At 36.4% G+C, this 25,239-nt stretch overlaps 1 protein-coding gene across 2 annotated transcripts in view; it reads left to right on the forward strand.

The window, feature by feature from the left end:
• PUS10 (pseudouridine synthase 10) overlaps nt 1–25,239 on the forward strand; it is a 79,169-nt gene that overhangs the window by 20,220 nt on the left and 33,710 nt on the right. For both annotated transcript variants that reach the window (XM_040453648.1, XM_040453647.1), the window contains exons 5-7: nt 19,121–19,155; nt 22,898–23,009; nt 25,114–25,175. In XM_040453648.1, the coding sequence (XP_040309582.1) occupies nt 19,121–19,155; nt 22,898–23,009; nt 25,114–25,175 (209 nt within the window). The remainder of the gene's footprint in view (nt 1–19,120; nt 19,156–22,897; nt 23,010–25,113; nt 25,176–25,239) is intronic.

Here is a 25,239-nt window from a genome sequence, read left to right on the forward strand (position 1 = left end):
ATATATATATATATATATATATATACATACACACACACACACACACACAACCAGAACTCATAATATTTTAACAAGAATGAGGATAAATCACCAGTTTATTTGGTGATTTTCTAAAAATATGGTTTTTAAAAATAAAATTAAAATTACATTTTTTAAGACTTTCCCACCACAGTTGGGTTCAAGTTTGGTTATCAGATGACTGGAGTAGGTGGAGAAGACATTTTGAATTGAGTATTTTATTACAGCAGATATCTTAAAATAGAGGAATTTCCAGTCATTTTTGTGAGGAGCTACTTTTGATTTTCCTTTGATCTTAGGACGATTGGTACGTGTGTGTGTGTGACACGATGAATTATGATGTTACAGTCCCTTAATAATTGGAGGTGGGCATGCCAGTAACGTGTTCAGCCAAGTCACACATATGTCCAAATGTCCAAGAAGAGGGCCTGGGTGCAGGTGCCACCCTGAAGTCAGACTCGTCCAACTTCATTACTGACTTGTCAGAAACCTCATTTTTAAGAAATGTTACCGGGACTTTCTTTTCTTTTAGAAAAAGGCAAGATCAATGAAATAGTTTTAGATTAGGTCAGTCAGTTAAAAAGTGTTGACTAATGGAAGTGCTGCAGCTGTTCCTGCTTTTTTAAAAAATTAGGTTGGGGCGCCTGGGTGTCTCAGTTCGTTAAGCGTCTGACTCTTCATTTTGGCTCAGTTTGTGATCTCACAGTTCATGAGTTTGAGCCCTGTGTTGGGCTGTCTGCTGTTAGCACAGAGCCTGCCTTTGGATCCTCTGGGGGGGGGGGGGGGGCGCCGCTCCTCTGCCCCTCTCTCTCTCTTTCAATAATAAATAAACATTTAAAAATTTAGGTTGTAGTGCTTAAAATATTGGAAGTTATCTTTATTAATCTTCCCTTTTAAGTAAAACCTGCTCTGATTTTCTTCACTGATATTAATACTGGATCAATACTAATGGAATCCACTTTCTAGAGTAGATACCATTCAAGGACTTTGTGGGAATGTTTATCGGAGAAATCTTTTTCTAAGAAAAACTGTCTTTCTACCGTTGTTATTTTTTTTATTTTAATTCCAGTATAGTTAACATACAGTGGATGTTAGTTTTAGGTGTACAAAACAGTGATTCAGCAGTTCCATACATCACCCAGTGCTCATCACAAGAAGTGTACTCCTTAATCCCCATCACCTATTTCACCCATCCCTCAACCCACCTCCCCTCTGGTAACCATCAGTCTATTCTCCAGAGTTAAGATTCTTGTTTCTTGGTTTGTCTTTTTTCCCCTTTGCTTGTTTGTTTTGTTTCTTAAATTCCACATATGAGTAAAATCCTTGCCACTACTTTTATTGTGCATAGTTATCCAATTTTAATGCTATAAATATTTTCAACCAATTTGGATACTCTAATCATTTCTAAAACTCTCATGTAAAGACTTCAGTTGTACACTGGGCTGTCAGTTTTCAGAACTACTTCCTTTCTACTGCTTGTATCTTTTGGTTTAACAATTAGTGTGTCAGAGATTAGCTGGATGCATGTCAGTCTGTACAATTGTGGCAAGAGTCCTCAGAGCAGGCACTAGCAGAAAGAAGAGGTTAGGTTTTTTATTTTAAAAAACCCCACAAATATAATATATATATAGCAAATTAAAGAATCATATATTGTTTTCATTACATCGTAATTTAAAAGCTATTCATGTAAGTAACTGTTAAAGTATTGCTGCAACTGAAATTCTTGATGGTTTTTTCTGCTAGGATCTCAGTTTGCTCTGAAGTGATTGTTAAAAATGTTGCTGTATCTAGGCAGAGATACTGTAAGGGGAACTAACTTGGGTGGGGAAAAAGAAAATGGATTTTATTTAAATTAAAGGTAGTCGTGAAGCATGCAAAAGGAAATGAAATCATGAAATAGACGTAAAGGTGTCAACATAGGTAGTAGCCCTTTTATGCTTGTATTAAGACTCATAATCTGGGGCGCCGGGGTGGCGCAGTCGGTTAAGCGTCCGACTTCAGCCAGGTCACGATCTCGCGGTCCATGAGTTCGAGCCCCGCGTCAGGCTCTGGGCTGATGGCTCAGAGCCTGGAGCCTGTTTCCGATTCTGTGTCTCCCTCTCTCTCTGCTCCTCCCCCGTTCATGCTCTGTCTCTCTCTGTCCCCAAAATAAATAAACGTTGAAAAAAAAATTAAAAAAAAAAAGACTCATAATCTTTTCAGAATTCAGTTCATATCTAGGATTTACATTTTCTTGGGGGCACCTGGGTGGCTCAGTCATTTAAGCATGTGACTGTTGATCTCCGCTCAGGTCATGATCTCCTGGTTTGTGAGATCAACTCCTGCATTGAGCTCTGCATTGACAGCACAGAGGCCATGTGGGATTCTGTCTCCCTCTCTCTCTCCTCCCCTGTGCATGCGCACACACATGTGCACGTGCTTTCTCTCTCAAAGTAAAAAAGTAAACTTTAAAATGTCTCTGAAGCTTGGAGATTATGGTGTATTGTCACTATAAATTCATGTTAGAAACCATGAGATAGTGGGGCGCCTGGGTGGCTCAGTCGGTTAAGCCTCTGACTTAGGCTCAGTTCTTAGAGTTTGAGTTTGAGCCCTACATGGGTCCCTGCGCTGACAGTGTGCACCCTGCTTGGGATTCTGTCTCCCTCTTTCTCTACCCCTCCCCCACTCACTGTCTCTCAAAAATAAATAAACATTTAAAACAAAAAGAAACCATGAGATAGTGATTTTAGTGAGACTTTGGATCATAGCTCTGAAAGCATCACAGAAACCCTCTACTTATCAAGGAATTGGACACATGCATTTCAAGCCTATTTAGTAGATCAGTTACCATGTATGAATGGTAAGATTTTTTTAAATGTGTGTATGTATTAAGGACACTTCTGTTGGATAAAATTTTTATTCATGATGTAACCTGAGTTACTTTGCAATTAAGATTAAGATGTACCACATGTGTCTTCTCTTTGTTTTTTTAATGCTTGTTTATTTTTGAGAAAGAGAGTGAATGAGAGTGAGCATGGGTGAGGGGCAGAGAGAGAGGGAACAGAGGATCTGAAGTCAGCTCTTTGCTGACAGCAGAGAGCCCGATGCAGGGCTGCAACTCATGAAATGAATCATGAGATCATGACCTGAGCTGAAGTCAGACACTTAACCGACTGAGCCACCCAGGTGCCCCCCCGGATAAACAATATTCTATTAGCACATAGACCTTTTTTCCCCTGAACTTGAGACACAGTATGTCTGTTGGTTAACTTACTGGACATCTTAGGTAAAGTCTTATTCCAGTTTGATTAGTCATTCATTTCTCATATTTAAGTAATGGCCTTATAGAAAACACAGATTACATGATGAGTCCTCGAAGTTGAACTCTACCCTCTATTCTAGAATAGAAATATTTTCATTTTCATTTTATTAAGTTTTGTTTTAATATTCATCAGTAGTTATCCCCTGTCTTTGCCCCTAAAACTAGAGTTTAAGTGTGTCTGATTTTGATCTATATAAAATAGAATCATAACATAATATATCTTTTGTGTCTGGCTTCCTTCATTTGGTGTTATTTTTAAGACATTCATCTATATTGCTATGTGTAGCTATAATTTATTCATTTTCATTGTTACACAGTTTTCAGTTGCATAAATATACTGCAGTTTATTTATACTATTATAAACGGATATTAAGTTCATTTCTGGTTTTTGGCTACTTCCAACAGTAAAACCATAAGCATTCTTGTAGCTGTATCCTAGTGCACATACGTAGGAGTTTATCTAGGCTATATGCCTGTGAGTGGAATTGCTGAGTCATAAGGAATACATTTAAATAATATAATCTGAATTAACACTACAATTTATAGCCTATTAATCAGCTTTATTAGCTCATTCCTCCTAAATCAACTTAATGACAACAGCCTTAACTTTTCCCTAATATTTTCTGACTCCCTGTCAGTGCCCTTATTATCATTAATGATATGACTTTGTCCACTAATACCCATAGCCAGTCAGTTTCATCTATCACTAGATGAAAGAATCACCAACCTTCCTTAGAAACTATATATTACAATACTAGTTATGCTACAAATATTCTTAATTACAACTTTTACTGCTATAGAATGAATTTTATTTTATATTTTATTTGAAGCAACATTAATTCCAATCCTAATCATCATCAGCCACTAAGGACACCAAATAGAATGATTAAAAGCAGGACTTTATTTTATATTCTAGTAGGATCACTCCCACTTTTCAATGCCCTAATCTTTATCCAAAATCTTACAGGTTCATTAAACTTTCTAATAATTCAATACTGAACCGAAACAGTATCTAGTTCTTGATTTGGTTGAATGTCAACATTGGCTCAGGTCATGATCTCACGGTTTGTGGGTTCAAGCCCCACGTCGGGCTCTGTGCTGACAGCTCGGAGCCTGGAGCCTGCTTTGGATCCTGTGTCTCCCTCTCTGCACCTCCCCCGCTCACACTCTGTCTCTCTCTCTCTCAAAAATAAAATAAAAACATTAAAAAGAAATCACTCACTGCATATTTCTTTCTTAGCCACATAGCACTAATAATTGTAGCCATTCTTATCTAAACACCGTGAAGTTACATAGGAGCTACAGCCCTAATAATTGCCCACAGCCTTACATCAACACTATTTTGCCTGGCAAATTCAAACTATGAACAAATTCCCAGCTGAACTATAATTCTAGCTCAGGGATTAACAGACTCTCCTTCTACTAACAGCAGCATGTTGACTTCTAGTGAACCTTACCAATTTGGTCTTATCCCCAACAATTAGCCTAATTGGAGAACTATTTGTAATTAATTACATCATCATTTTCATTATCCAACATTATCATTATCCTAGTAGGAATTAACATTGTTATTACTACCCTATAGTCCCTTTATATATTAATCAAAACACAATAGAGCAAACCATCATTCACATGAGAAAATGCTCTCATAGCCCCACATTTACTGCCCTGTTACTTATATCAGTTAACCCCCAAATTATTTTGACATCCATTTTTAATAAAAATAAAATTAAATAGATTTTACCTAATAAAATATATTTTAATATATTTTAATAAAAATATTAGATTGTGAATCTAATAATAGAAACTCAAAACATCTTTTTTACTGAGAAAATGTGCAAGAATTAATTCATGCCTCCATGTATAATAATAACAGCTTTTTTAAACTTTTAATGGCTAGAAGTAATAATCCATTGGTCTCAGAACCAAAAAGTTGGTACAACTCCAAATAAAGGCAATAAATCTATTCACCTCTTCTATACTAATTTCACTATTTATGTTAACTTTACCAATCATAGTTATCACTTCTAAGATCTATGAAAGCAATCTATATCCATACTGCATAAAAACTATCATCTCATATGCCTTCATCCCACAATATTTGCTTATTGGGCCAAGAAAAAATTATTTCAAACTGACACTGAATAACCATTCAAACCCTGAAGTTATTGCTCAGCTTTAAACCAGATTATTTCTCGGGTGCCTGGATAACTCCGTTGGTTAAGTGACCAACTCTTGACTTTGGCTCAGGTCATGAACTCATGGTTTGTGAGTTCTAGCCCTGCATTGGGCTCTGTGCTGACAGTGCTGGGCCTGCTTGGGATTCTTTTCCCTCTCTCTGTGTCCCTCCTCTGCTTGCACTCTGTCTGTCTGTCTCTCTCTCTCTGTACTAAATAAATAAACATTAAAAAAAAAAAAAGAGTATTGCTTTTTCCACCTCAAGCCAGTTAGGCCTAACAATATGAAATATCTTAACGATATTAATCAACCATGTCTAACATTCCTACACGTCTGCACATTCATGCATTACAGTTTTGGGGTTCTTTGGATAAAGCTGGTGTATACAAACTTTTATGTGTAATCATTTGTGTGTATATTTTCATTTTGGGTAAATACCTTAGAGTGGAAATCTAAGTCATACGGTAGGTATGTGTTTAACCATATGAGAAGCTGCCGTGCAATTTTCCGAAGTAGATTTACCAGTTTATGTTTATAATCCACCAACAGTATGTGAGCATTGTAGTCGCTTCACATTCTTAGGAACACTTGGTATCGTCACTTTCTTTCATTTGAGCCATTCTAATGGGTGTGTAGAGATTATATATTTTTCTACTGACTAATAATGTTGAGCATCTTTTCATGTAGTTACTTGCCATTCATATATCTTTGTGAAGTCTCTTCACATGTGACTTTATCAAATATTTTGCCCATTTAAAAAATTTGGGTTATCTTCTTTTCATTGAGTTGTAACAGTTCTTAATATAGTCCAGATCCACATCCTTATTATGTATATATGTGTTGCAAATATTATCTCCCATGTTGTGGGTTGTTCTTTAATTTTCTTAATGATATTTGTCAAAGAAGACAACTTCCTACTTTTGATAAAGTCCAGTTCACCAGCTTTTTATTCATATGGTTCATGCTATTTGTATCCTACCTAACAAATTGTTGTACACTGCAAGTTTACAAAGATTTTCTCCTATGTTTTATTATAAAAGTTTTCAGGGGTGTCGGGGTGGCTCAGTTGGTTGAGTCTCTGACTCTTGATTTCAGCTCAGGTTATGATCCCAGGATCGTGGAATCAAGCCCCGTGTCAGGTTCTATGCTGAGCATAGAGGCCTGCTTGGGATCCTCTCTCTCTCTCTCTCTCCCCCTCTCCCTCTCTCTCCCTATCTCTCTCCTACTCCCCCTCCCTCCCTCCCTCCCTCCCTCTCTCTCCCTCTCTGTCCCTCTCTTTCCCTCTCCCCCCTCCCTCTCCCTCCTTCTGCCCATCCCCCTGCTCATCCTTTCTCTGTCTCTAAAATTTTAAATAAATAAATAAATAAATAACATAACATAACATAACATAACATAAAAAAATTTCTTCCTTTTAGCTTTTATGTTTATATCTCTGATCCATTCTGAGTTAATTAAAAAAAATTTTTTTTTAACATTTATTCATTTTTGAGACAGAGAGAGACAGAGCATGAGCGGGGGAAGGTCAGAGAGAGAGGGAGACACAGAATCCGAAACAGGCTCGGGGCTCTGAGCTGTCAGCACAGAGCCCAACGCGGGGCTCGAACTCACAGACCGTGAGATCATGACCTGAGCCGAAGTCGGACGTCCAACCGACTGAGCCACCGAGGTGCCCCCTGAGTTAATTTTTTAAATATACTGTGAGGTAAATGTTGATGTTTGTTTTTCTTTTCAGTACCATATGATGAAAAAGCCTTGGTTTCCCCATTGATTTCCTTGCTAACTTTGTAGAAAATAAACTGACCATATGTGTGTATATATATATATGTGTGTGTTTTTCTTCCATTGATATGTCATCAGTAGATTGTATATCAATAGTAAACTGTCTTGATTACTCCAGCATTATAGTATGTCTTGAAAACAGCAAATCTTTGAGCTTTGTTCTCTTTAAAATTTACTTTGGTGAGGAGTGCCTGGGTGGCTCAGTCAGTTAAGCGTCCAACTTTGGCTCAGGTCATGAACTCAGTTCATGAGTTCCAGCCCCACATCTGGCTCTGTGCTGACAGCTCAGAGCCTGAAGCCTGCTTCAGATTCTGTGTCTCCCTCTCTCTGTTCCTCCCCTGCTCACACTCTAACTCTCTCTCCCTCTCTCAAAAATAAATAAACATTAAAAAAAATAATAAAATTTGCTTTGGTGATTCTAGGTCCTTTGCATTTCCATACAGATTTTAGAATCTGCTTATCAATTTATTTTTTTTATTAATTTGGCTTAAATTTTGACTGGGATTGCATTGAATTTATAGGTAAACTTGATAAGAATTGGTATCTGACTTAAATTTGGTATTTTTTAACTTCAAAATAATGCTCTTGTGTGTTTGTACGCATATGTGTGTATTTTGCCATTCCTTGTGGCAAAGCAGAATCAATTCAGAATTTTTAGAATGAGAAAATTGTATTTTTTCCAATATATTTCTCCCCTTACAGCGCTGTAAATTAAATGGTAAATAAATATTAAAAAAAAAAAAAGAATTGGTATCTGGATAGTATTGCATTTTCCAATGTGTGAATGTGGTATATTTCACTCTTTGCTTTCTTTTAGCAATGCTTTATAGTTTTCAGTGTACAGATTTCACACATGTTTTAAAAGTTTATCCCTAAGAATTTCATTCTTTTGGGTGGTATTATACATGGAATTGTATTTTTATTGCATTTTTAAATTTTTCATTGCTTGTTTATAGAAATACAGTTGGTGTTTTATAACCTTGTACCCTGCAATTCTGCCTGAATTTTTTTCATAGTTATAATAGTTTTGTTGGAGATTCCTTAGGATGTTTTACAACATGATCATATTTTTGAATTACAAATTCAGTTTCTTCAGTTGATACTGATCTATTCAGTTTCCTATTGTTTCTTCTGTCAGTTTTGATAATTTGTATCTTTGAAGGAATTTGTTTCATCTAAGTTGTCAGATATATTGACATAAAGTTTTTCATAATATTTCTGTATTATGGACTAATATTCCCTAACAATGGTAATTTATGTCTTTTTTTTTTTCTCTTCTGTGATCAGTCCAGTTGGAGAGTTACCAATATGATTGACCTTTCCAAAGAACCAGTATTTGGTTTCATTGATTTACTTTTTTCTAAATGTTTGTCTGTTTATTTACTTTGAGAGAGAGAACGTGCACAAGCAGGAGAGGGGAAGGGAGAGAGGGAGAGAGAGAGAACCCTAAGAAGGCTCCATGCCATGAGCATGGAGTCTGACACAAGGCTCAATCTCACGACCGTGGGATCATGACCTGAGCCGAAATCAACAGTCAGGCTTAACTGACTGAGCCACCCAGGCACCCCTTGATTTACTCTTTCTATATATTTATTTTCTATTTCATTGACTTCTGCTCTTTATTATTTCCTTCCTTCTACTTTTTTTGGCTTTAATTTGCTCTTCTTTTTCTATCTTCCTGAAGTGGGAGCTTAGTTTATTTTAGGCTTTTCTTTCGTACTGCAATAGCAGAGTTGGGTAGGTGCGCTAGGACATCCTGGCCAGCAAGGCCCAAGATATGTACTGTCCGGCCCTTTACAGAAAAATTTGGCCAACCCTTGCTCTAGGGGCTATAATATGCATCTTCACCTTAATTCAATCGGGTAAAATATAGTAAGTAACTTTACAACATTATATTTCAATTTATTGTCCTTGGTGTAATTGTTGTATATATCTGTTACATTTATATACCTTTTAACCCAGCAATGCAGTGTTACAACATTTGCCTTAAATGGTCAAATATCTTTTTTAAAAGAGAAGAAAACAGTATACATACCTATTATGTTTACCTACAAACTTACCATTCCTAGTGTTCTTCATTCTTACTTGTAGATCCAAGTTGCCATCTGGTGTCATTTCCCTTCTTCCTGAAGAGCTTAAGGTTTTTATTTTTGTTTTTAATATAGATTTACTGGTGATGAATCCTCTGAGTTTTTGTTTATCTGAAAAGTCTTTATTTTTCCTTCAGTTTTATAGTATAGTTTCATTGGATATAAAATATTTGGTTGACAAAATTTTTTCCTTTCAGCACTTTGAATATGTTGTTCCAGTATCTTTTGTTATTTGTTTTTTGTGATAAGAAGCCTGTGATTAATTATACTGTTCCTTTTTATGCAACAGGTTGTTTTCTATGACTTCTTTCAATTCTGCAAGCTCTTTCTGCTAAATTGAATTCCTGGGCCCACTCAGAGTCAGTTTCTGCTGACTGCTGTTTTCTTAAAAACGAGTCACTTTCTTGTTTCTTTGCATGTCTAGTAATTTTTGTTGAAAATTACATATTGTCTTGACCCTCAAGAATAAGGATGTTTCTAGAATTTTGTGATATTAAGTATATTGTTAACTCTTTTCTGATAGATACTCTTTAAGGAAGTTTGCTTCTATTCCAAGTTTAGTAATTTTTTTTTTAATGTTTATTTATTTGAGAGACATGGGGGGAGAGGCAGAGAGAGAGAGAGGGAGAGGAGGATCTGTGCTGACAGCACAGAGCCTGATGCAGGGCTCAAACTTACAAACTGTGAGATCATGACCTGAGCCAAAGTCAGACGCTTAACCAAATGAGCCACGCAGGCGCCCCCAAGTTTAGTAAGTTTTTCAAATCAGAAGTGGATATTTGCAATCATTATATTTTTCTCTTTTTAACTATTATTGTAGTCAAGTAATTGAATAGATTTTCTCGTGTTGAACTTTTGTTTTCCTGAAATAAACATTTTTTGTTTTATTTTAATAAAATTTGATTTATTAATATTTTACTAAGTTTTTTACATATATACATGCATATATGTATTTGTAAATAAGACTAGCCTATTGTTTACTTTTTAAATATTTGTTGCATCTTTTTAATGTTATTTCAGTGAAAGTTGGTTCATCACACTATACATGGAACTACAAGCCAAGACCAGAACCAAAAGCAGAGTTATAGCCTGGTAAAGCCTCGGCTTATTCTTTTAGGAAATGGACTGAAGACTGTTGAGCAAAAGTTAGTTAGATCCCAGACTAGAGAAGACCCCAGTTCTCCTTACGTAGTTTTCAAAATCATTTCCTTGATCCCGAGGTGGAGGGTGCACAGACAGGTTGAGCAATTACCTGGATTTTAACAATAGCCTCCTAACAACTGCCTCTGTTTCCATGCTTGTCCCTTATCACTTTAAAAAGTAAATCATTTCGAGGGGCGCCTGGGTGGCGCAGTCGGTTAAGCGTCCGACTTTAGCCAGGTCACGATCTCGCGGTCCGTGAGTTCGAGCCCCGCGTTGGGCTCTGGGCTGATGGCTCAGAGCCTGGAGCCTGTTTCCGATTCTGTGTCTCCCTCTCTCTCTGCCCCTCCCCCGTTCATGCTCTTTCTCTCTCTGTCCCAAAAATAAATAAACGTTGAAAAAAAATTTAAAAAGTAAATCATTTCGAGTCCTTCCTTTGCTCACTCTCCTATTGTCCCCATCTCCCTCAGAGTAAAATCAAACTCCTTTAATTGCTTAAAAGGGCCTGTGGCAGCCCTGTCTTAGCGCTGCCCCTCAGTTCTTTGACTTCTTCACCTGTTTCTGTCTTCTTTGACTGTTCAGCCACATTGGCTGCCTTACTGCTTATTCACTGGATACACCAGGCACAACTTCTGCCTCAAGGCCTTTGCTTGCTGTTACTTCTGCATGAAAGGTTTCTTCCTCAGATATATTCATGGCTTATTCCCTCACTGCCTTCCCATCTTTTCTCAAATGTTGCCTTCACAGTGAGGCTTTCCTTGACTACCGTAGTGGAAATTGCAGATCACTTCTTCCATCCCTCGTTCCTCTCACTTTCCTCCACTGTCTTTATCACTTCGCATTGCATTTATCACATAAAATAGTGTGATTTCTTTGTTTTGTTTGTTTTATGATTCTTGGCCATCGGTTTTACAAAGGCAAGGGTTTATGCCCATTTTGTTTACTAATATATGCCTAACACACATGGACACACAACATTACTTGTCATTGGGTGTGGCCACTCTGGACCATATTCAGCACGTCTTGCCCAAGTCCCCAGCAGCAGCAGTGCAGTTTATGTCTGTCCAAAGGTCAGATTAAAAGGAAGAAATGGAGAGTAGGAGGAAGGAGGTCCTACGTTCTCCCTTACTGCCCTCCCCTGCCTGGGGCCCTCCTACTTTTTTTCTTTGCTGAAGAAACAGAAAGCCTTTGAAGTTGAGATAATATACAGTGGAGACAGAGACAGAGAAAATCATGTTCCAAAATAAATGACAGTGTATTCTGTACTTTCTAACATGTTATTTAAAAAGAGTAAAAGAAAATGAAGGGGAAAACCCCAAACCTTCTCCAAATATGTGGTTCTAGTCCCTTTTTCATTTCTGTTGTTTGCTTAAGCTAAGGTGCAGTAAGTGATTTTCAGACTTTTTTTGCTTATATACCCTTCTGCTGCCCCAAAAGAAGTTTGAGAGACTATGTACTCCGTCACATGTTTTGAAATCAATGTCTAAAATGTTTCCATTATAAGTTTAATTGGTAATAAAGAATGTCACTTTTAAAAATGCTTCCATTGGACAGTATTCACAGGTGAAATGATTTGTCTTGGATTTTCTTTAAAAACACAAAAAACTTGATGGGGGCACCTGGGTGGCTCAGTCGGTTAGCATCCAACATCTTCTCAGGTCATGATTTCATGGTTCATGGGTTTGAGCCCCATGTCAGGCTCTGTGCTGACAGCTCAGAGCCTGGAGCCTGCTTTGGATTCTGTGTCCCCCCCCCCCCCTCTGCCCCTCCTCCACTCATGCTCTGTGTCTCTCTCTCTTAAAAATAAATAAGCATTAAAACATTTTTTTAATAAAAAAAATAAAAACTTGAGGTCATTTCTTTACAAAAAAAAGGTAATGGAGATAGATAAAACTAGATTGGCAAAATGTTGATAACTTGAAGCTGGCTCAAAGGGTACATGGGAATTCATGTATTACTCTTTCTACTTTTTTCTATTTATGTGTTTGTTGTTTTATTTTCTTCCTTTCATGTTGGAGATTTTCTCTAAATGAGTAAGTGATCTTTGTTCATTCATTGTTAAGCACAGGGCATTTTATTTTTTTTTTTCAACATTTATTTATTTTTGCGACAGAGAGAGACAGAGCATGAACGGGCGAGGGGCAGAGAGAGAGGGAGACTCAGAATCGGAAACAGGCTCCAGGCTCTGAGCCATCAGCCCAGAGCCCGACGCGGGGCTCGAACCCACGGACCGCAAGACCGTGACCAAGCACAGGGCATTTTAAAAGCGATTGAAAGTTAGGTCTGTATAGAGCAGGGCAGTGGTGCTTGTGGACTGGGTTTTATTGGAGGAAAACAGGTAGTAAACTGACTTTTTTATATGGAGAGACTTTTCCCTGAAACTTTTCCCTCAGAAACCATCTAGTTCATTCAACAATGAATCTTCTAATCTTCTGTCCAGAGAAGTATAGGTTTGGCTGCCTCAGTACCCAGAGCAGGGTGAGAGAGGGAACTGCAGGTCTCTATGCAGACTGCAGACTCTCACTGAACACTTCTGTTTTCCTTGCAGGGCCTTACTCCAGCCGTCCTCTTGCCAGGGGCTTCTGAGTGTAAATACCGCTAGTTTGGTACCCAGAGTATAAATCTGCCCTTGCATGGTGTCAGGGAGAGGACCTTGGGTTCTGTTCATTCCTCATGCCAGCTGTTAGCTGTTTCCCGTTAGCCCAGTTCACACTCTGTCGTCTTACCCGTCCAGTCCTCAGTTTTGCTGGGTTTGGAGGGGCAAGTATCTCCTTTTGCCAACACTTAAGAATCCACTTCCTATGCTCTGCTACTTTCCATTCCTGCATTTCTTTTTTGTCTTCATGTATGGAGACTTGGGGTGATGAGTTATTTTTTTGTTTCATTGTAGATGGAGTTTGTTTTTCTGTTTCTCATTCTCCATCTTATGTTGAGATGGTTTTTTCAAAGAAGAAGCAGACAGAAAGGGCTTTATCCTACCACCTTGAAGCCATAAATCTTTATTTTATAGTAACAAATTACTTAGCATATTTATAAAGTAATACCTAAATTTTTAAAAATTATTTTTCAAGTGTATTTATTTGGAGAGATAGTGTAGGCCTGGAGCCTGAACTGTGGATTCTGTGTCCCCCTCTCTGTCCCTCTGCTACTCGTGCTTTGTCTCTCTCTCTTTCTCAAAAATAAATAAACATTAAATTTAAAAAAAAAAAACCTGTTTTTCTTGGTAGTAATTTTGAAGTAAAATTGTATTTATGTCTTGAAATTGAGCTATATTTGATACATTGAAGTCTCTTGAATCTGCAAATTCACTTTATGTTAACTGATATTTCAGTGAGGATGCTACTTTTCTAAAATCACATTCTAGGGGGAAATATATTTGCATCCCCTCAGCCACACCCAGTTGCTAACAGATACTTGTTGAGATAGCTTCGCTTCACTGATATTAACTTCAGAGTTACCTGAAATTTAGTTGCCAAGTTATCCTCCATTAGCATATGATATTAAAGGACAGGACTGAGCCATATCTGTCTTTTTTTTTTAATTAAAATTTTAAATTTGAATACAGTTGACACATAATGCCACATTAGTTTTACGTGTGCAACATAGTGATTAGAAAGTTTATACATTATGCTATGTTTACTACAAGTGGTAGCTACTATCTGTTGCCATACATCACTGTTAAATATCATTGACTACGTTCCTTATACTGTGCTTTTTATTCCCATGACTTCTTCATTCCATAACTGGAGAGCTGTATCTCCCACTCCTCTTTATCCATTTTACCAATCCCTCATTCTCCTCCCCTCTGGCAACTACCAGTTTGCCTTCTGTGTTTATAGGTCTGATTCTGCTTTTTATTTGTTTACTCATATGGTTTTGTGGGGGTTTTTTAGACTCCACATGAGCGATATTTGTCTTTATGTCTATCCCAGAGCCTTTCATTCATTGTCATCTCCCTTCCTCCATCCTACCCCACCTTCCCACCCCCACAGAATTTCCTCTGGTGGTTATTTCCAATTAAGTCCTTCAGAGCTAGGCAAACATCAGCACCTAGAATATTGGAAAATACAAGAAGAATTCTCCTTCTTAAACCTCAGAACTTAGAAATAGGATTCTCCTGGGAACTGGGTCAGTAGAGCTGTACACCCTAATTTTGCCTCGCAGATTCTGGGGCATTCTGTCTTTGCTGACTTGTCTTTGCCTTTTCCCTCTTGTCTTGTCAAAAATAAAAAGCTCAGTCTTCTTAATGCTGTCCAAAGGTTGTATTGCCAGCAGTGTTAGGGAGGGCTGGAGTGAGAAAGTTTAATCCCCACTTCATTTTTTTCTCCCTCAACCCTATAGGGAAAGATAATGTAGAGGATATGAGTGGCTTTTCAAACAGAGCTGACATAACTTTTATTCATCAAAAGAGACACCCAGACTCATTCTGTTAGTCATTACATCATGGATGTGAGATCAGAGACTCCGGAGAAGAAGAATAAGATTGAGGCAGGGAGGTGGTGGAGGTGAGGAGACATGGGTGAGGAGGGGTCTTTACCTCAGCCAGGTGGGGGAGCCCAGCAATGGTTATAAGAATGTATTCTCCTGCCTCCTCTCTTACCCTCCTCTTTCTGCCACTACGCCAGACACCAAACCTGTCGCGAAGTGAGGAGCAGGCCCCGGTGAGGCAGATGTTCACATCTGTAGCAAGCTGGGGAATGGGGAGGAGGAGAAGGAAAGGTTAGGCAGGCATGCTGGGAAGAGGAAAGAAGAGTTACTGTTGTTACTGACCTCGTCGTTGAACCTGATTCCCAGCTGCCTGTTTGTGTGAAGGTAGAATACATAAATGTGTGTGTGTGTGTGTGTGTGTGTGTGTGTGTGTGTGTGTGTGTTAGGAGAAGAGAGAATGGGGGGAATACCTCTAGCTTTCCACACAACTCTTGTCATTTTCCTGTTGGTACATTTTCTTTGTTATTATGAGTCATAAATGAGTCCAGGAGATGTGTAGAATTCAAAAGATTTTTAGAGTTTTAAAAAGGGCATTAGTGGTAATTTAGAAACCCTAGTATCACTGCTGGTCGCCAAGTCCTGCCTGTCTCTCTCCATTACCTCTTAAAGCTGCTTACTCCTCTCCATTCCCACACTATATTTCCCATGTAGGATAATGAGGCCTTCTGGTATAAGAACTATCTTATTTTCTTAAGCTACCATGTAAGAAAAATAATAGTGTGCAGATGATGGCTGTTGTGACTTAATTAAAGAAGATCAAATATTGTTCATTCTTTGCGCTGCCATGGGACTTTGTATATACGTAAATGTGGCACTTCTTCTGTTATGGTTTCATGCTTTGGAGTCATGCCCTAGCATGGCACTTAAAGCCTGCTCATCTTTCGAGTTTCATCTCTAGTTGTTGAATCCCTACTCACGTTTATGTGCACATTATATATAACCTGAGCACCAGTTTTACTGAATTGTAGCTCCCCAACATGCCATTTTTAACACCTCTCTTTCTCTCTGTCCTTCCCACCTGCCACCTCTACTTAAATCGGTGTCAATTTGGCTCTACTGTTACCCACTCTCACTGGTGCTAGATGAACCCCCAGCTCAGAACCCTAAGCTCAAAAGCCATTCCGAGGCATAGACTTTCCATGGTGTGTGTGTGTGTGGGGGGGGGGTGGTTACCACAATATACAAGCACTTTAGCAAGCATGTTCTTCTGATTCATTTAGCACTTGCCTAGAATTCTGTAATACAGTTAAAGCAGAGTCTGGGATTAAGTTTTGTGGTTCCTGAATTTTCAGGAGATAACATACTGCCTTTGGTACCAAATTTGATTAAACTTGATAACTTTAATGCCATTTGGTTCTGTTGGGGAGGAAGAATTAAATTGCTTACTCTAGAGAATGATTTTTTTCCCACTGACTAAGGAATAGAACATTTATTAAAATTATCTTGGTGACCTGAAAGAGAGAAATGTACTTTTCTTCCTCAGCAGAAGCAGGTCCAGGACATTATTAGCACGTAGTAAAAATTGAATAATTGAGCAACACTGACTTCTTTGGGATTCAGTCTTCCAGCCCCTGCTGTGTGATTAGTTCTGTCCAACCTGCTGGCATGCTTGAGCAGGAAGCCTGCAGAGGATTAGGAAGGAAAAACCCTTTAGCAAATCTCAGGTACTGGAGACAGTTGATTTAATTTTATATGTTACACATGGTAATCTGGTCTCCCTTGGCAACCTCCAGTTCTGCCCTACTTTATAATCAGAGGATGGCAGGACATGTTGCAGATTTGATGGGCATCACCTGAAAGTGACTGTAGAAAACAGGATTTGCTTTAAAAGCAGAGATGAAAAGTTCACTAAAAAAAGACAAAAGAGGGGTGCCTGGATGACTCAGTTGGTTGAACATCCAATTCTTGATTTTGGCTCAGGTCATGATCCCAGGGTCATGGGATTGAGCCCTGCATCAGGCTCCATGATGAGTGTTGGAGCCTTCTTAGGATTCTGTCTCTCTCTCTCTGTCTCTCTCTCCTTCTCTCCCCCACACATGCTCTCTCTCTCTCTCAAAAAAATTTTTTTAAAAAAGGACAGAAGAGTCTGAGTCCCCTTAAAGAAGGGACAGATAGTTCTCTATAGCTTAGATACCCATGAGGATTTTATTGATGAGAGAAGTTCCAGAACTACCTATGGCAGAGCAGTTTGGGAATCAAGTCATGGAAATCTTATAAGGGATAATAATTTTCTTATTTGTGAATTTCAGTTAAGGTTTTAATTCAAAAATGACAATAATAGTTACTATTTGTTAAGTACATGCCAAGAATCTTACTTGGTTCTTTACATACACAACTTCATTAAATTCCCACAGTGTCCCTTGAAGGGGAGTATTAATACCCCTTTATGGATGAAAAAACAAGTATTTATTGACCTCTTAAAATATGAAGGCTAAAGGAAGGTGTGGCAATATTGACTGCAAGTTTCAGCTTTGGGAGACCATTATTCACTTTTTTCTATGATCATAAAGTCCTTTAAGTCTTAATAGCCTCTGTTACAAAACAGTGTACTAACTAATGCCCATTAATGATGACTTTTGCCATCCAGAAAAGTTTCAGTTCATTCATTTTAGTCTAATTGTTTCATTTGGCACATTAGGAAACTGAGTGCCAGCAATTTAGTAATGCCTAAAGCCAGGTCTCCGGACTCCTAGTAATTTGTGTGTTATACCATATGCCCACATTCTTTGAAAGAGGGCTTGAGTAAATGAAGGAAAGAAGGATGGGGACTTGTAGTGCTATCAAAGGTGTTAGATTGAGCTAGCAAAGTAAACTACTGAATCAGAAGGTACTGATGAGATGTTTAGGCATTGGGAACAGCTCTAGTTCTAGTTGGCTCATGTCTGAACAAAGTAATTCACCTAAGATTTCTGAAAGAGTAGAAATCTTTAAAAGTATCTAGTGTCCCTCTGGTCTTTTGAAGTTTAAAAGGACAGGATTCTACATATGAACCACAATGTGTGTGTAGAGGTGGGCGGGTCTACTATTCTAATAGCAATAATGAATGGCCACTCCTGTGACATGTGGATGCAGAGACTACATATGGTATTTTATTGACTTATACACGCATGCTTCTGTCATGTTCACAAAAATGCTATATGCTGAGTTAGGACATGTCATTTGCTTTCTATAAGGTGACAGCTATGGGATGTCAATGACAGACTGAGAAATCTTAGTGCCACACACTTACTGTGTCAAGCATTTTGCATGAATTTAATCCTTATAACAACCATGATTGTGAATGTTATTGTCTCCATTTTAGCAACTTTTTCAGTTTTTATTAACTCTTCCCAGAACATTTTCTCTAACATTTTATTATGAGCATTTTTTAAGGTTTTATTTTTAAGTAATCTCTACACCCAACATAGGGCTCGAACTTACAACCCCAAGATCAAAAGTTGCACACTCCACAAACTGAGCCAGCCAGGCACCCCTATTATGAGAATTTTTAAATGTTCAGTAAAGTTGAAAGAATTGTACAGCGAACACCCATATACCTACCTGGATTCTATCATTATTACTCTTTCTATATTTCCTTTATTGTATATCTAGTCATCCATTTATCCATCCACCCATCTTAGTTTTCGTTTTATTCCAAAGTGACTTACAGATGTTGGTACACTTACATATGGATATCATTAATTAGATAGAATTAAAAATGTGTAGCCCTCTTTAAAAAAAAAAAAAAAAACAAACTGAGGCCTTTAATTCTGTTTGGGGGACATAGTTTTTTCTCCATTACTTTGGGCCTTCCTCTGTGAAGAAGTAAGATATTTTAAGAAAAAAAGTAAACTCCTTATGTTACAAACTTGTATCTCATTAATGAGATAGAAATCTGTAGGGAGGAGGGAGATACCCCTGTTGAATTCCTAGGCCACAGTAACCCAGCATTGCAAAGTGGCATCTTACCTCATTTCTGACTTTAAATGAGATTGAGGTCATTGCCACATTTCTGAACACTTACTACTCCCCTAAAAAGAGTTTGATTAGCAAATTAGTTAAGCACTTTAGTAATGATATTGGAACCATTTCAATGAACATTTTCCCCCCTTTTCTCTTCTTCTGGGTGTGACTAAATTGCCTACAGCATGCTGCATGGTTGCTGGTAAAACAGGAAATGGGGTAAGTAATTTAGGTAGGGAATTTTTTCTACCATTTAAATATAAGCTACCTGATTCTTTTTTTTTTTATGTTTATTTATTTTAAGCTACCTGATTCTTAAAGTACTTTTACTACTACTGCCTCCTTTTTTAGAGTGAGTTCACTAGCTCCTAGAGAAATTAACAGAAAGAAAACAAATTTATGGTATGACTTAGGTGTCAACCTTATTTAATTAGTTTATTTGCATGGCATCTTACTAGTGTCTATTAAAGTGGATTCATTTTTTTGTAGATTTAACAAGAATGTAAATACATATTTTACATTTATATAAGGCACTTATATAATGTAGTTTGGCAAGCTGTTATAAAAGAATAAATTTTATACTGGTCTTAGAAACTAAATTATAAAACTATGCTCTAAAAGACACAAAGTAAAATCCTAACTAAAGCAGAAAAACAGTTGAGTTTATACACAGATAAAACATATAAAACATAGGTCCACAGTCCTTTATTTGAAACCCTTGGGGACCAAATATGTTTTGGAACTTAGAATTTTTTTAGGTTTTAGAAATGCAATATGGTGTTAGATACCATATATAACATATCCCTCCCCTCATGGTCTGAGGTGGTACTCTGTAGTAATCAAACACATTTATATTTCTGCAGTGAAACATGAATATTCACACTAAGTTTGATACACAAAGTCTCTAAAAAGCTTCACACGTTCAAGTCAGTGTTTGCTTACCAAGTTAAGAAAAAAATCTTTAACTTTCCAGACCCTCTTGGATTTTGAAACTAAAAGTTTTATACCAATATAAAAAGGGCCATGTGACTACTAGAGGTTCCTGTGTACTCTGGAGAGAAAAGCACAGAGAGAAGTATAGATTTCTGTATTAGAATCTTATACTTGGTTAAGTGATTTATAAAAAAAGTAATTGATTTGGCTTGTTTGTTGATTTATTTCCTCTTTCATATCTGCTTTTCTGGGAGGGAAATAGCAATATCTGTCAAAGGTTTTGGGGTTTAGTTAGGTTGTGTTAGATTAGTCTCAAATGCTTGTGTTTCTGGAATGATAAAATTTGATCCTGTGTTTGAGAAATTTTTTGGCACAGAGAATGCTATTTTCTAAATGTTTCCAGTTTCCATCCACATTGCTTGTGAGCTGCTGTTGTTATCCTTTATTGAAGAATTTTAAACTAAGCTTAGCTCTTCAAAAGATCCTGTTCAATGTAGAGATACTGGAACAGAAAAAATATAAACTACTAATCTTTTCCCTCAGTGTCCATAGTTGATTCTACATTCAAAATATTGTAGAGGAATTGCCATTAAAGAATTGATTCAAGGAATTAAGAAAAATTAATTGTGCTTGGATATTTTGGTTCATCTTTCCTCTGCAATGGCTGTCATGTTGTATTGATAGAAAAAGTGATTGCAGTTGACATGCTTATCAGTAGTTATGTGACACAGGAGAGAGGGAAACGTGATACTAAGTACTAAATTGGGACTGAATTTAATTCAATGAGTACTAATTCCTCTAAAGGACCATCAAGCATATGCTAAGGACTTCTATGAAAACATTTACCCTACATTATGTTAGAAAAGTTATGAGGTGCCTGGGTGGCTTAGTCGGTTAAGCATCTGACTCTTCATTCTGGCTCAGGTCACGATGTCACGGTTTGTGAGTTCAAGCCCCATGTCGGGCTCTCTGCTGACAGCATGGAGCCTGCTTGGGATTCTGTCTGTCTCTGCCCCTCCCCAACTTTCTCCCTCTTTCACTCTCTTAAAAAAATAAACTTAAAAAAAAAAGTTATTAGCCACATTCATGTGGCAGAAAGTGAAATCTGGCATTTTAAGTGTTAATTGTTTGCCTTATATATTAAGGTTTCCAAGCTGTCTATTAACCCTTTCTACCAGCTCTTTAATCTGGAAGGAAAAAATAATGGAATTTTTTTTTAACTGGACTAAGATATCTAAATATATTTAAAAGACTATGAAGGGTTTAAAATGCCACTTTTCTTAAATACATGAGTAATGTTTTAACTCATATTTAGGATTGGTTTTTGCTGTAACCCCTTGTACTCTCTTGGGTCTAAGCAATGTTTAAATGATTTTCTATTTTTGTATTTTTTTGTTTCAACTTTTTATCCTTTAAAATGTGTTCTCATACATTAATTATTTACTTTTCAGCTGTGATGCTATATTATGCCAATATCATTAAACTGTTGATACAACATCAAATAGTCTTTTAAAATACTTAAAAAGTTTCTAATATTCAGAGAATTGGGAACAGTTTATGAAGATCAAACACTTAGTGTTTCAGTAAGTTCTTAAATGTAGAGAAATAATATGATTATTTGTCAGATATAGAGTTTATCAGGGTATTTCATTGTTAAACCACAATTCCAAAGCATATGAAAGCATTCTGTGTAATCAGTTATACTTTCAACTGGATATCGAATTGGTACATCAACTATTTCTTAACTGTATTTCTAGAGGAAAGTCATCTTTACATATCTTTTTAGATCAATTACATTTAGCCACTAGCTAAATTATTTTTTGTTTTCTACCTGCAGTTAGTAGTGTCTTTTGGTCTTCAAGAATCAAATTACAATGAATATTTGATATAAGTAGTCATTTTCTATCAGTGAAAGTTGTACATTAGAAGAAATGATTCACAAGTTGGCCCTAATATCTCTTTTGTTAAAAGAAGCCCCGTATATAGCTGTAAGACTGATTTGTAGTTTTAATAATTTGAGTGAAGTGGACTTGTTAATGTATTAGTGATATAATATTATACTCAGCATAACAAAGCAGTTTTAATAATATCATAGCATGCATGTTTTTCTTTTCTTTTCACTTCAGTTCCTTTCTTTTTTTTCTTCCTCCCTCCCTTCCTCTTTCTCTCCCTCTTTCTTCCTTTCTCTCTTTCTTTCTCTCTTTTTATTTTTTAAGTAGGTTCCATGCCCAGTGTGGGGTTTGAACTCATGACCCAGAGAAGAAGAGTCTCATGCTCTACTGACTGAGCCAGCCAGGCACCCCCTTCAGTTCCTTTCTATAACAATTTTAGTTATAAAATTGTTCAAACTCAAACTAAAAGCTAGAAATCATAATTGGGACTTCCCCAAATCTATTTATTGGCTTATGAGTAGATTTGGGGGGAATGTCAGATTTTTATTCAGACATTTTTCTGATATTAAATTGACAAGCATTTCAGCACATCGATATTTTAGAATTTAATGTTTCTTCTTCAGCAGTAAAATACAGCTTGTACACTGATTTCCCAAAAGTAAGCCCCATTATCAGGAGAGTAGATGCAAACATTTTTAGTCTGGATGAGTTATCCTAATACACAGTTTTGTTGTTTCTGAGCAATACATAATCCCTTCTATTACACCTTTCTGTCTTCTGATGTATAAATCCAGGAATCTGGCAATGATAGGTCAGAAGAGGTCATTAGTATTCTTTTGTCTTTGAAGTTTAAAAACTATCTTATATACCATTTTATTTATTTATTTATTTATTTATTTATTTATTTATTTATTTCATACCATTTAAAATGTTGTTTTTTGATTCTACTAGATGATAAGGTCCACGAGCTGAGGGATTTTTGTCCACTTGTTCTCTACTTTCTAGCTAATGTGTAAAATAGCGCCTGGCACATAGTAGCCACTCAATAAATATTTTTAAATAATTGCATAAATTTTTGCCTTTAGTTGAAAAAGTGAAATTTTTCATGTCAGTGAATTAATTTTTATGTTATTCAGAAAGCAGAATCTGTCGCTGGGAAGAAACGATATAGTACAGCTAAAAGAAGCCTACAAATGGATAACTCACCCCCTGTTTTCAGAGGAACTGGGTGTTCCCATTGATGGAAAGGTATTTGATCATCAGCACTGTTAATTTTGTTCGCTGGTTTTACATCATCATATGGCAGAGTTTTGATTAGTCAAAATAATCTTCTCTTTAAATAATGGAAGATTTTTAAACTTTTAACATATTAATTTCTAACAGTCTTAAATTGAGAAAGTTTTTATTTTTTTAAGACTTCTTTGTGATCTAAGACATTTATGTGTATAACAAGTATAGTGTACCCTAATTGACTTTAAAAGATTAGAAATTAATCTATGCCTTTAATATATTTATAGTTTAATTGGAGAGACACATATTAATACAGAGCAATACATAAGTAACTATGAGTAACTTATGTAACTTAAATAGTCAGCTCTGGTTATCTGTGGCTAATCTTATTTTCAGATATAATCAATCAACTACAGTGAGCGTGGATCCAATCTATCCCACCTTGTTGGTATCTCAAGTCCCTCCTTTTCAATTTTAGGTAGACACCGCCTTTGAAACCAGAACACTTAGCTGTCTGCTCTATTCCAGAACAGACCTCACCTCAGTCTCCAGAATGGATTGAATTTAGGGGAGAGTTCGACAGGTTTCCAGATGTGGAAACAGGACATATTACCAGCTTCTCTTAAATTAGATTTTAATAGTATGGCCTCATAGCTTTATCATTTTGCTTGAAGGAAATTCCCTGAATATCAGATACACCTTTATTCCAGTAAAATCACCAAACCATCCTTCAAAGCTAAATAGTTAAACAATTTTTTTCACCATTCAGAAAAATTCTTAGCTCTGTTTCTCTCTGTTAGTATGAATAAACTCTGTCCTTTAAACTGAATACTGATAGAATAGAGAATAAAACCACTTCACACATATACGGAGAGGAAATGAGGTAATGAAAGTACTTTGGAAATTAGAGAAGTTATTGATGCAAAATATTTTTACCTCAAACTTTAGTTTTGAAGCATAAGTAATTTTACATGTTGAACCAGTGAGAACAGAAAATAGAAAACAAAAAGATGCCAGTGTTCTAATAGATTCAGAATGAGTGAAGTTTTCTTGAGTAAAAGGAATGTCTTGTGATTTTAATTTTACTTTGTAGATTAGACAGAGAAAAAAACCTAGCTATTCATTATTGTGATTCTAGAGTAGCTAATATGCTTGCTGATGATTCAATGCAATCAATAAATATAGAAATAATAAAGAAGAATAAATTGTTACATGGTGTGGCATTTATTGTTTTTCTCTATGTTGAATTTTTGTTCTCTGTGGAGATTAATGTATATAGAGTATGAAATTGTGCTTATTTTGTATGCAAGGATGTTCATTATGGCATTTTTTAATAACAGAAAAGCTTACAACTTAAATGTCCAACAGTCCCTAGAGTTGAAAAGATGTCCCTGGCATATTAATTAAAGTAATTTTCCAAAAGTATGTTTAATATCCCATGAAGTATATACATTTATGTTTTTATTATAAAAATAGCTAAAAGGAAACACGCCAAACGGTTACTACATTCTACCTCAGTGGTGTGGGATTAAAAAATCCATTCTGTGTTTGATTATTTTATAATTTGTATGTATCATTTTTGTGATAAAAAGCTAAGATCTCTCTTTTAAAATTCAAATCCATTAAGAAGTTTGAGCACTTAAAAATAAAGCCTTAACACAAAAATAATAAAAAAATAAAGCCTTGTACAGAGATTTTAAGTATGTGAATAAAATGCTTTTGCCTTGCTAATAATCCTAATCATAATACTGGCAGGAACAATTCTTTCAGTTGTCTCTTTCCAGTTCCCTGAACTCTCTTTCATGTTCACATTGAATTTATATACATGCACAAAAATCATACAAATTTATTTCAAAATTTGTTAAATTTTTTTTTGGTAGAATCACTAGTAATTGAGCTTTGAAGTGAAAAAAAAAACAAAAAAACAAACAAAAAACCCAACAAAATTATATCCTTTTCAGTGGCCCTGTGAACAAGCTGATTTGAGAACAGTAGTATTCCAGTTTTCCTTCTCATTCGTTTTCTGAAGCCAATCTTTGAGAGTTAATTTCTATTTCCATTCATAAGTGGTTAGATGTTGGTTTCCTTTTGCTCATTTTTAAACTGTCTTTATAATTTTTAGAGCTTGTTTGAAGTGAGTGTGATCTTTGCTCACCCAGAAACAGTTGAGGATTGCCACTTCCTGTAAGTTGCTACGTAAACAATGTCAATTGTGTAACATTGTTAATGCTTTTGGATTTTCATGAAA

Source organism: Herpailurus yagouaroundi, unplaced genomic scaffold (genome assembly GCF_014898765.1).
Source record: "Herpailurus yagouaroundi ecotype Mexico unplaced genomic scaffold, PumYag 210, whole genome shotgun sequence".
NCBI lineage: Eukaryota > Metazoa > Chordata > Mammalia > Carnivora > Felidae > Herpailurus > Herpailurus yagouaroundi.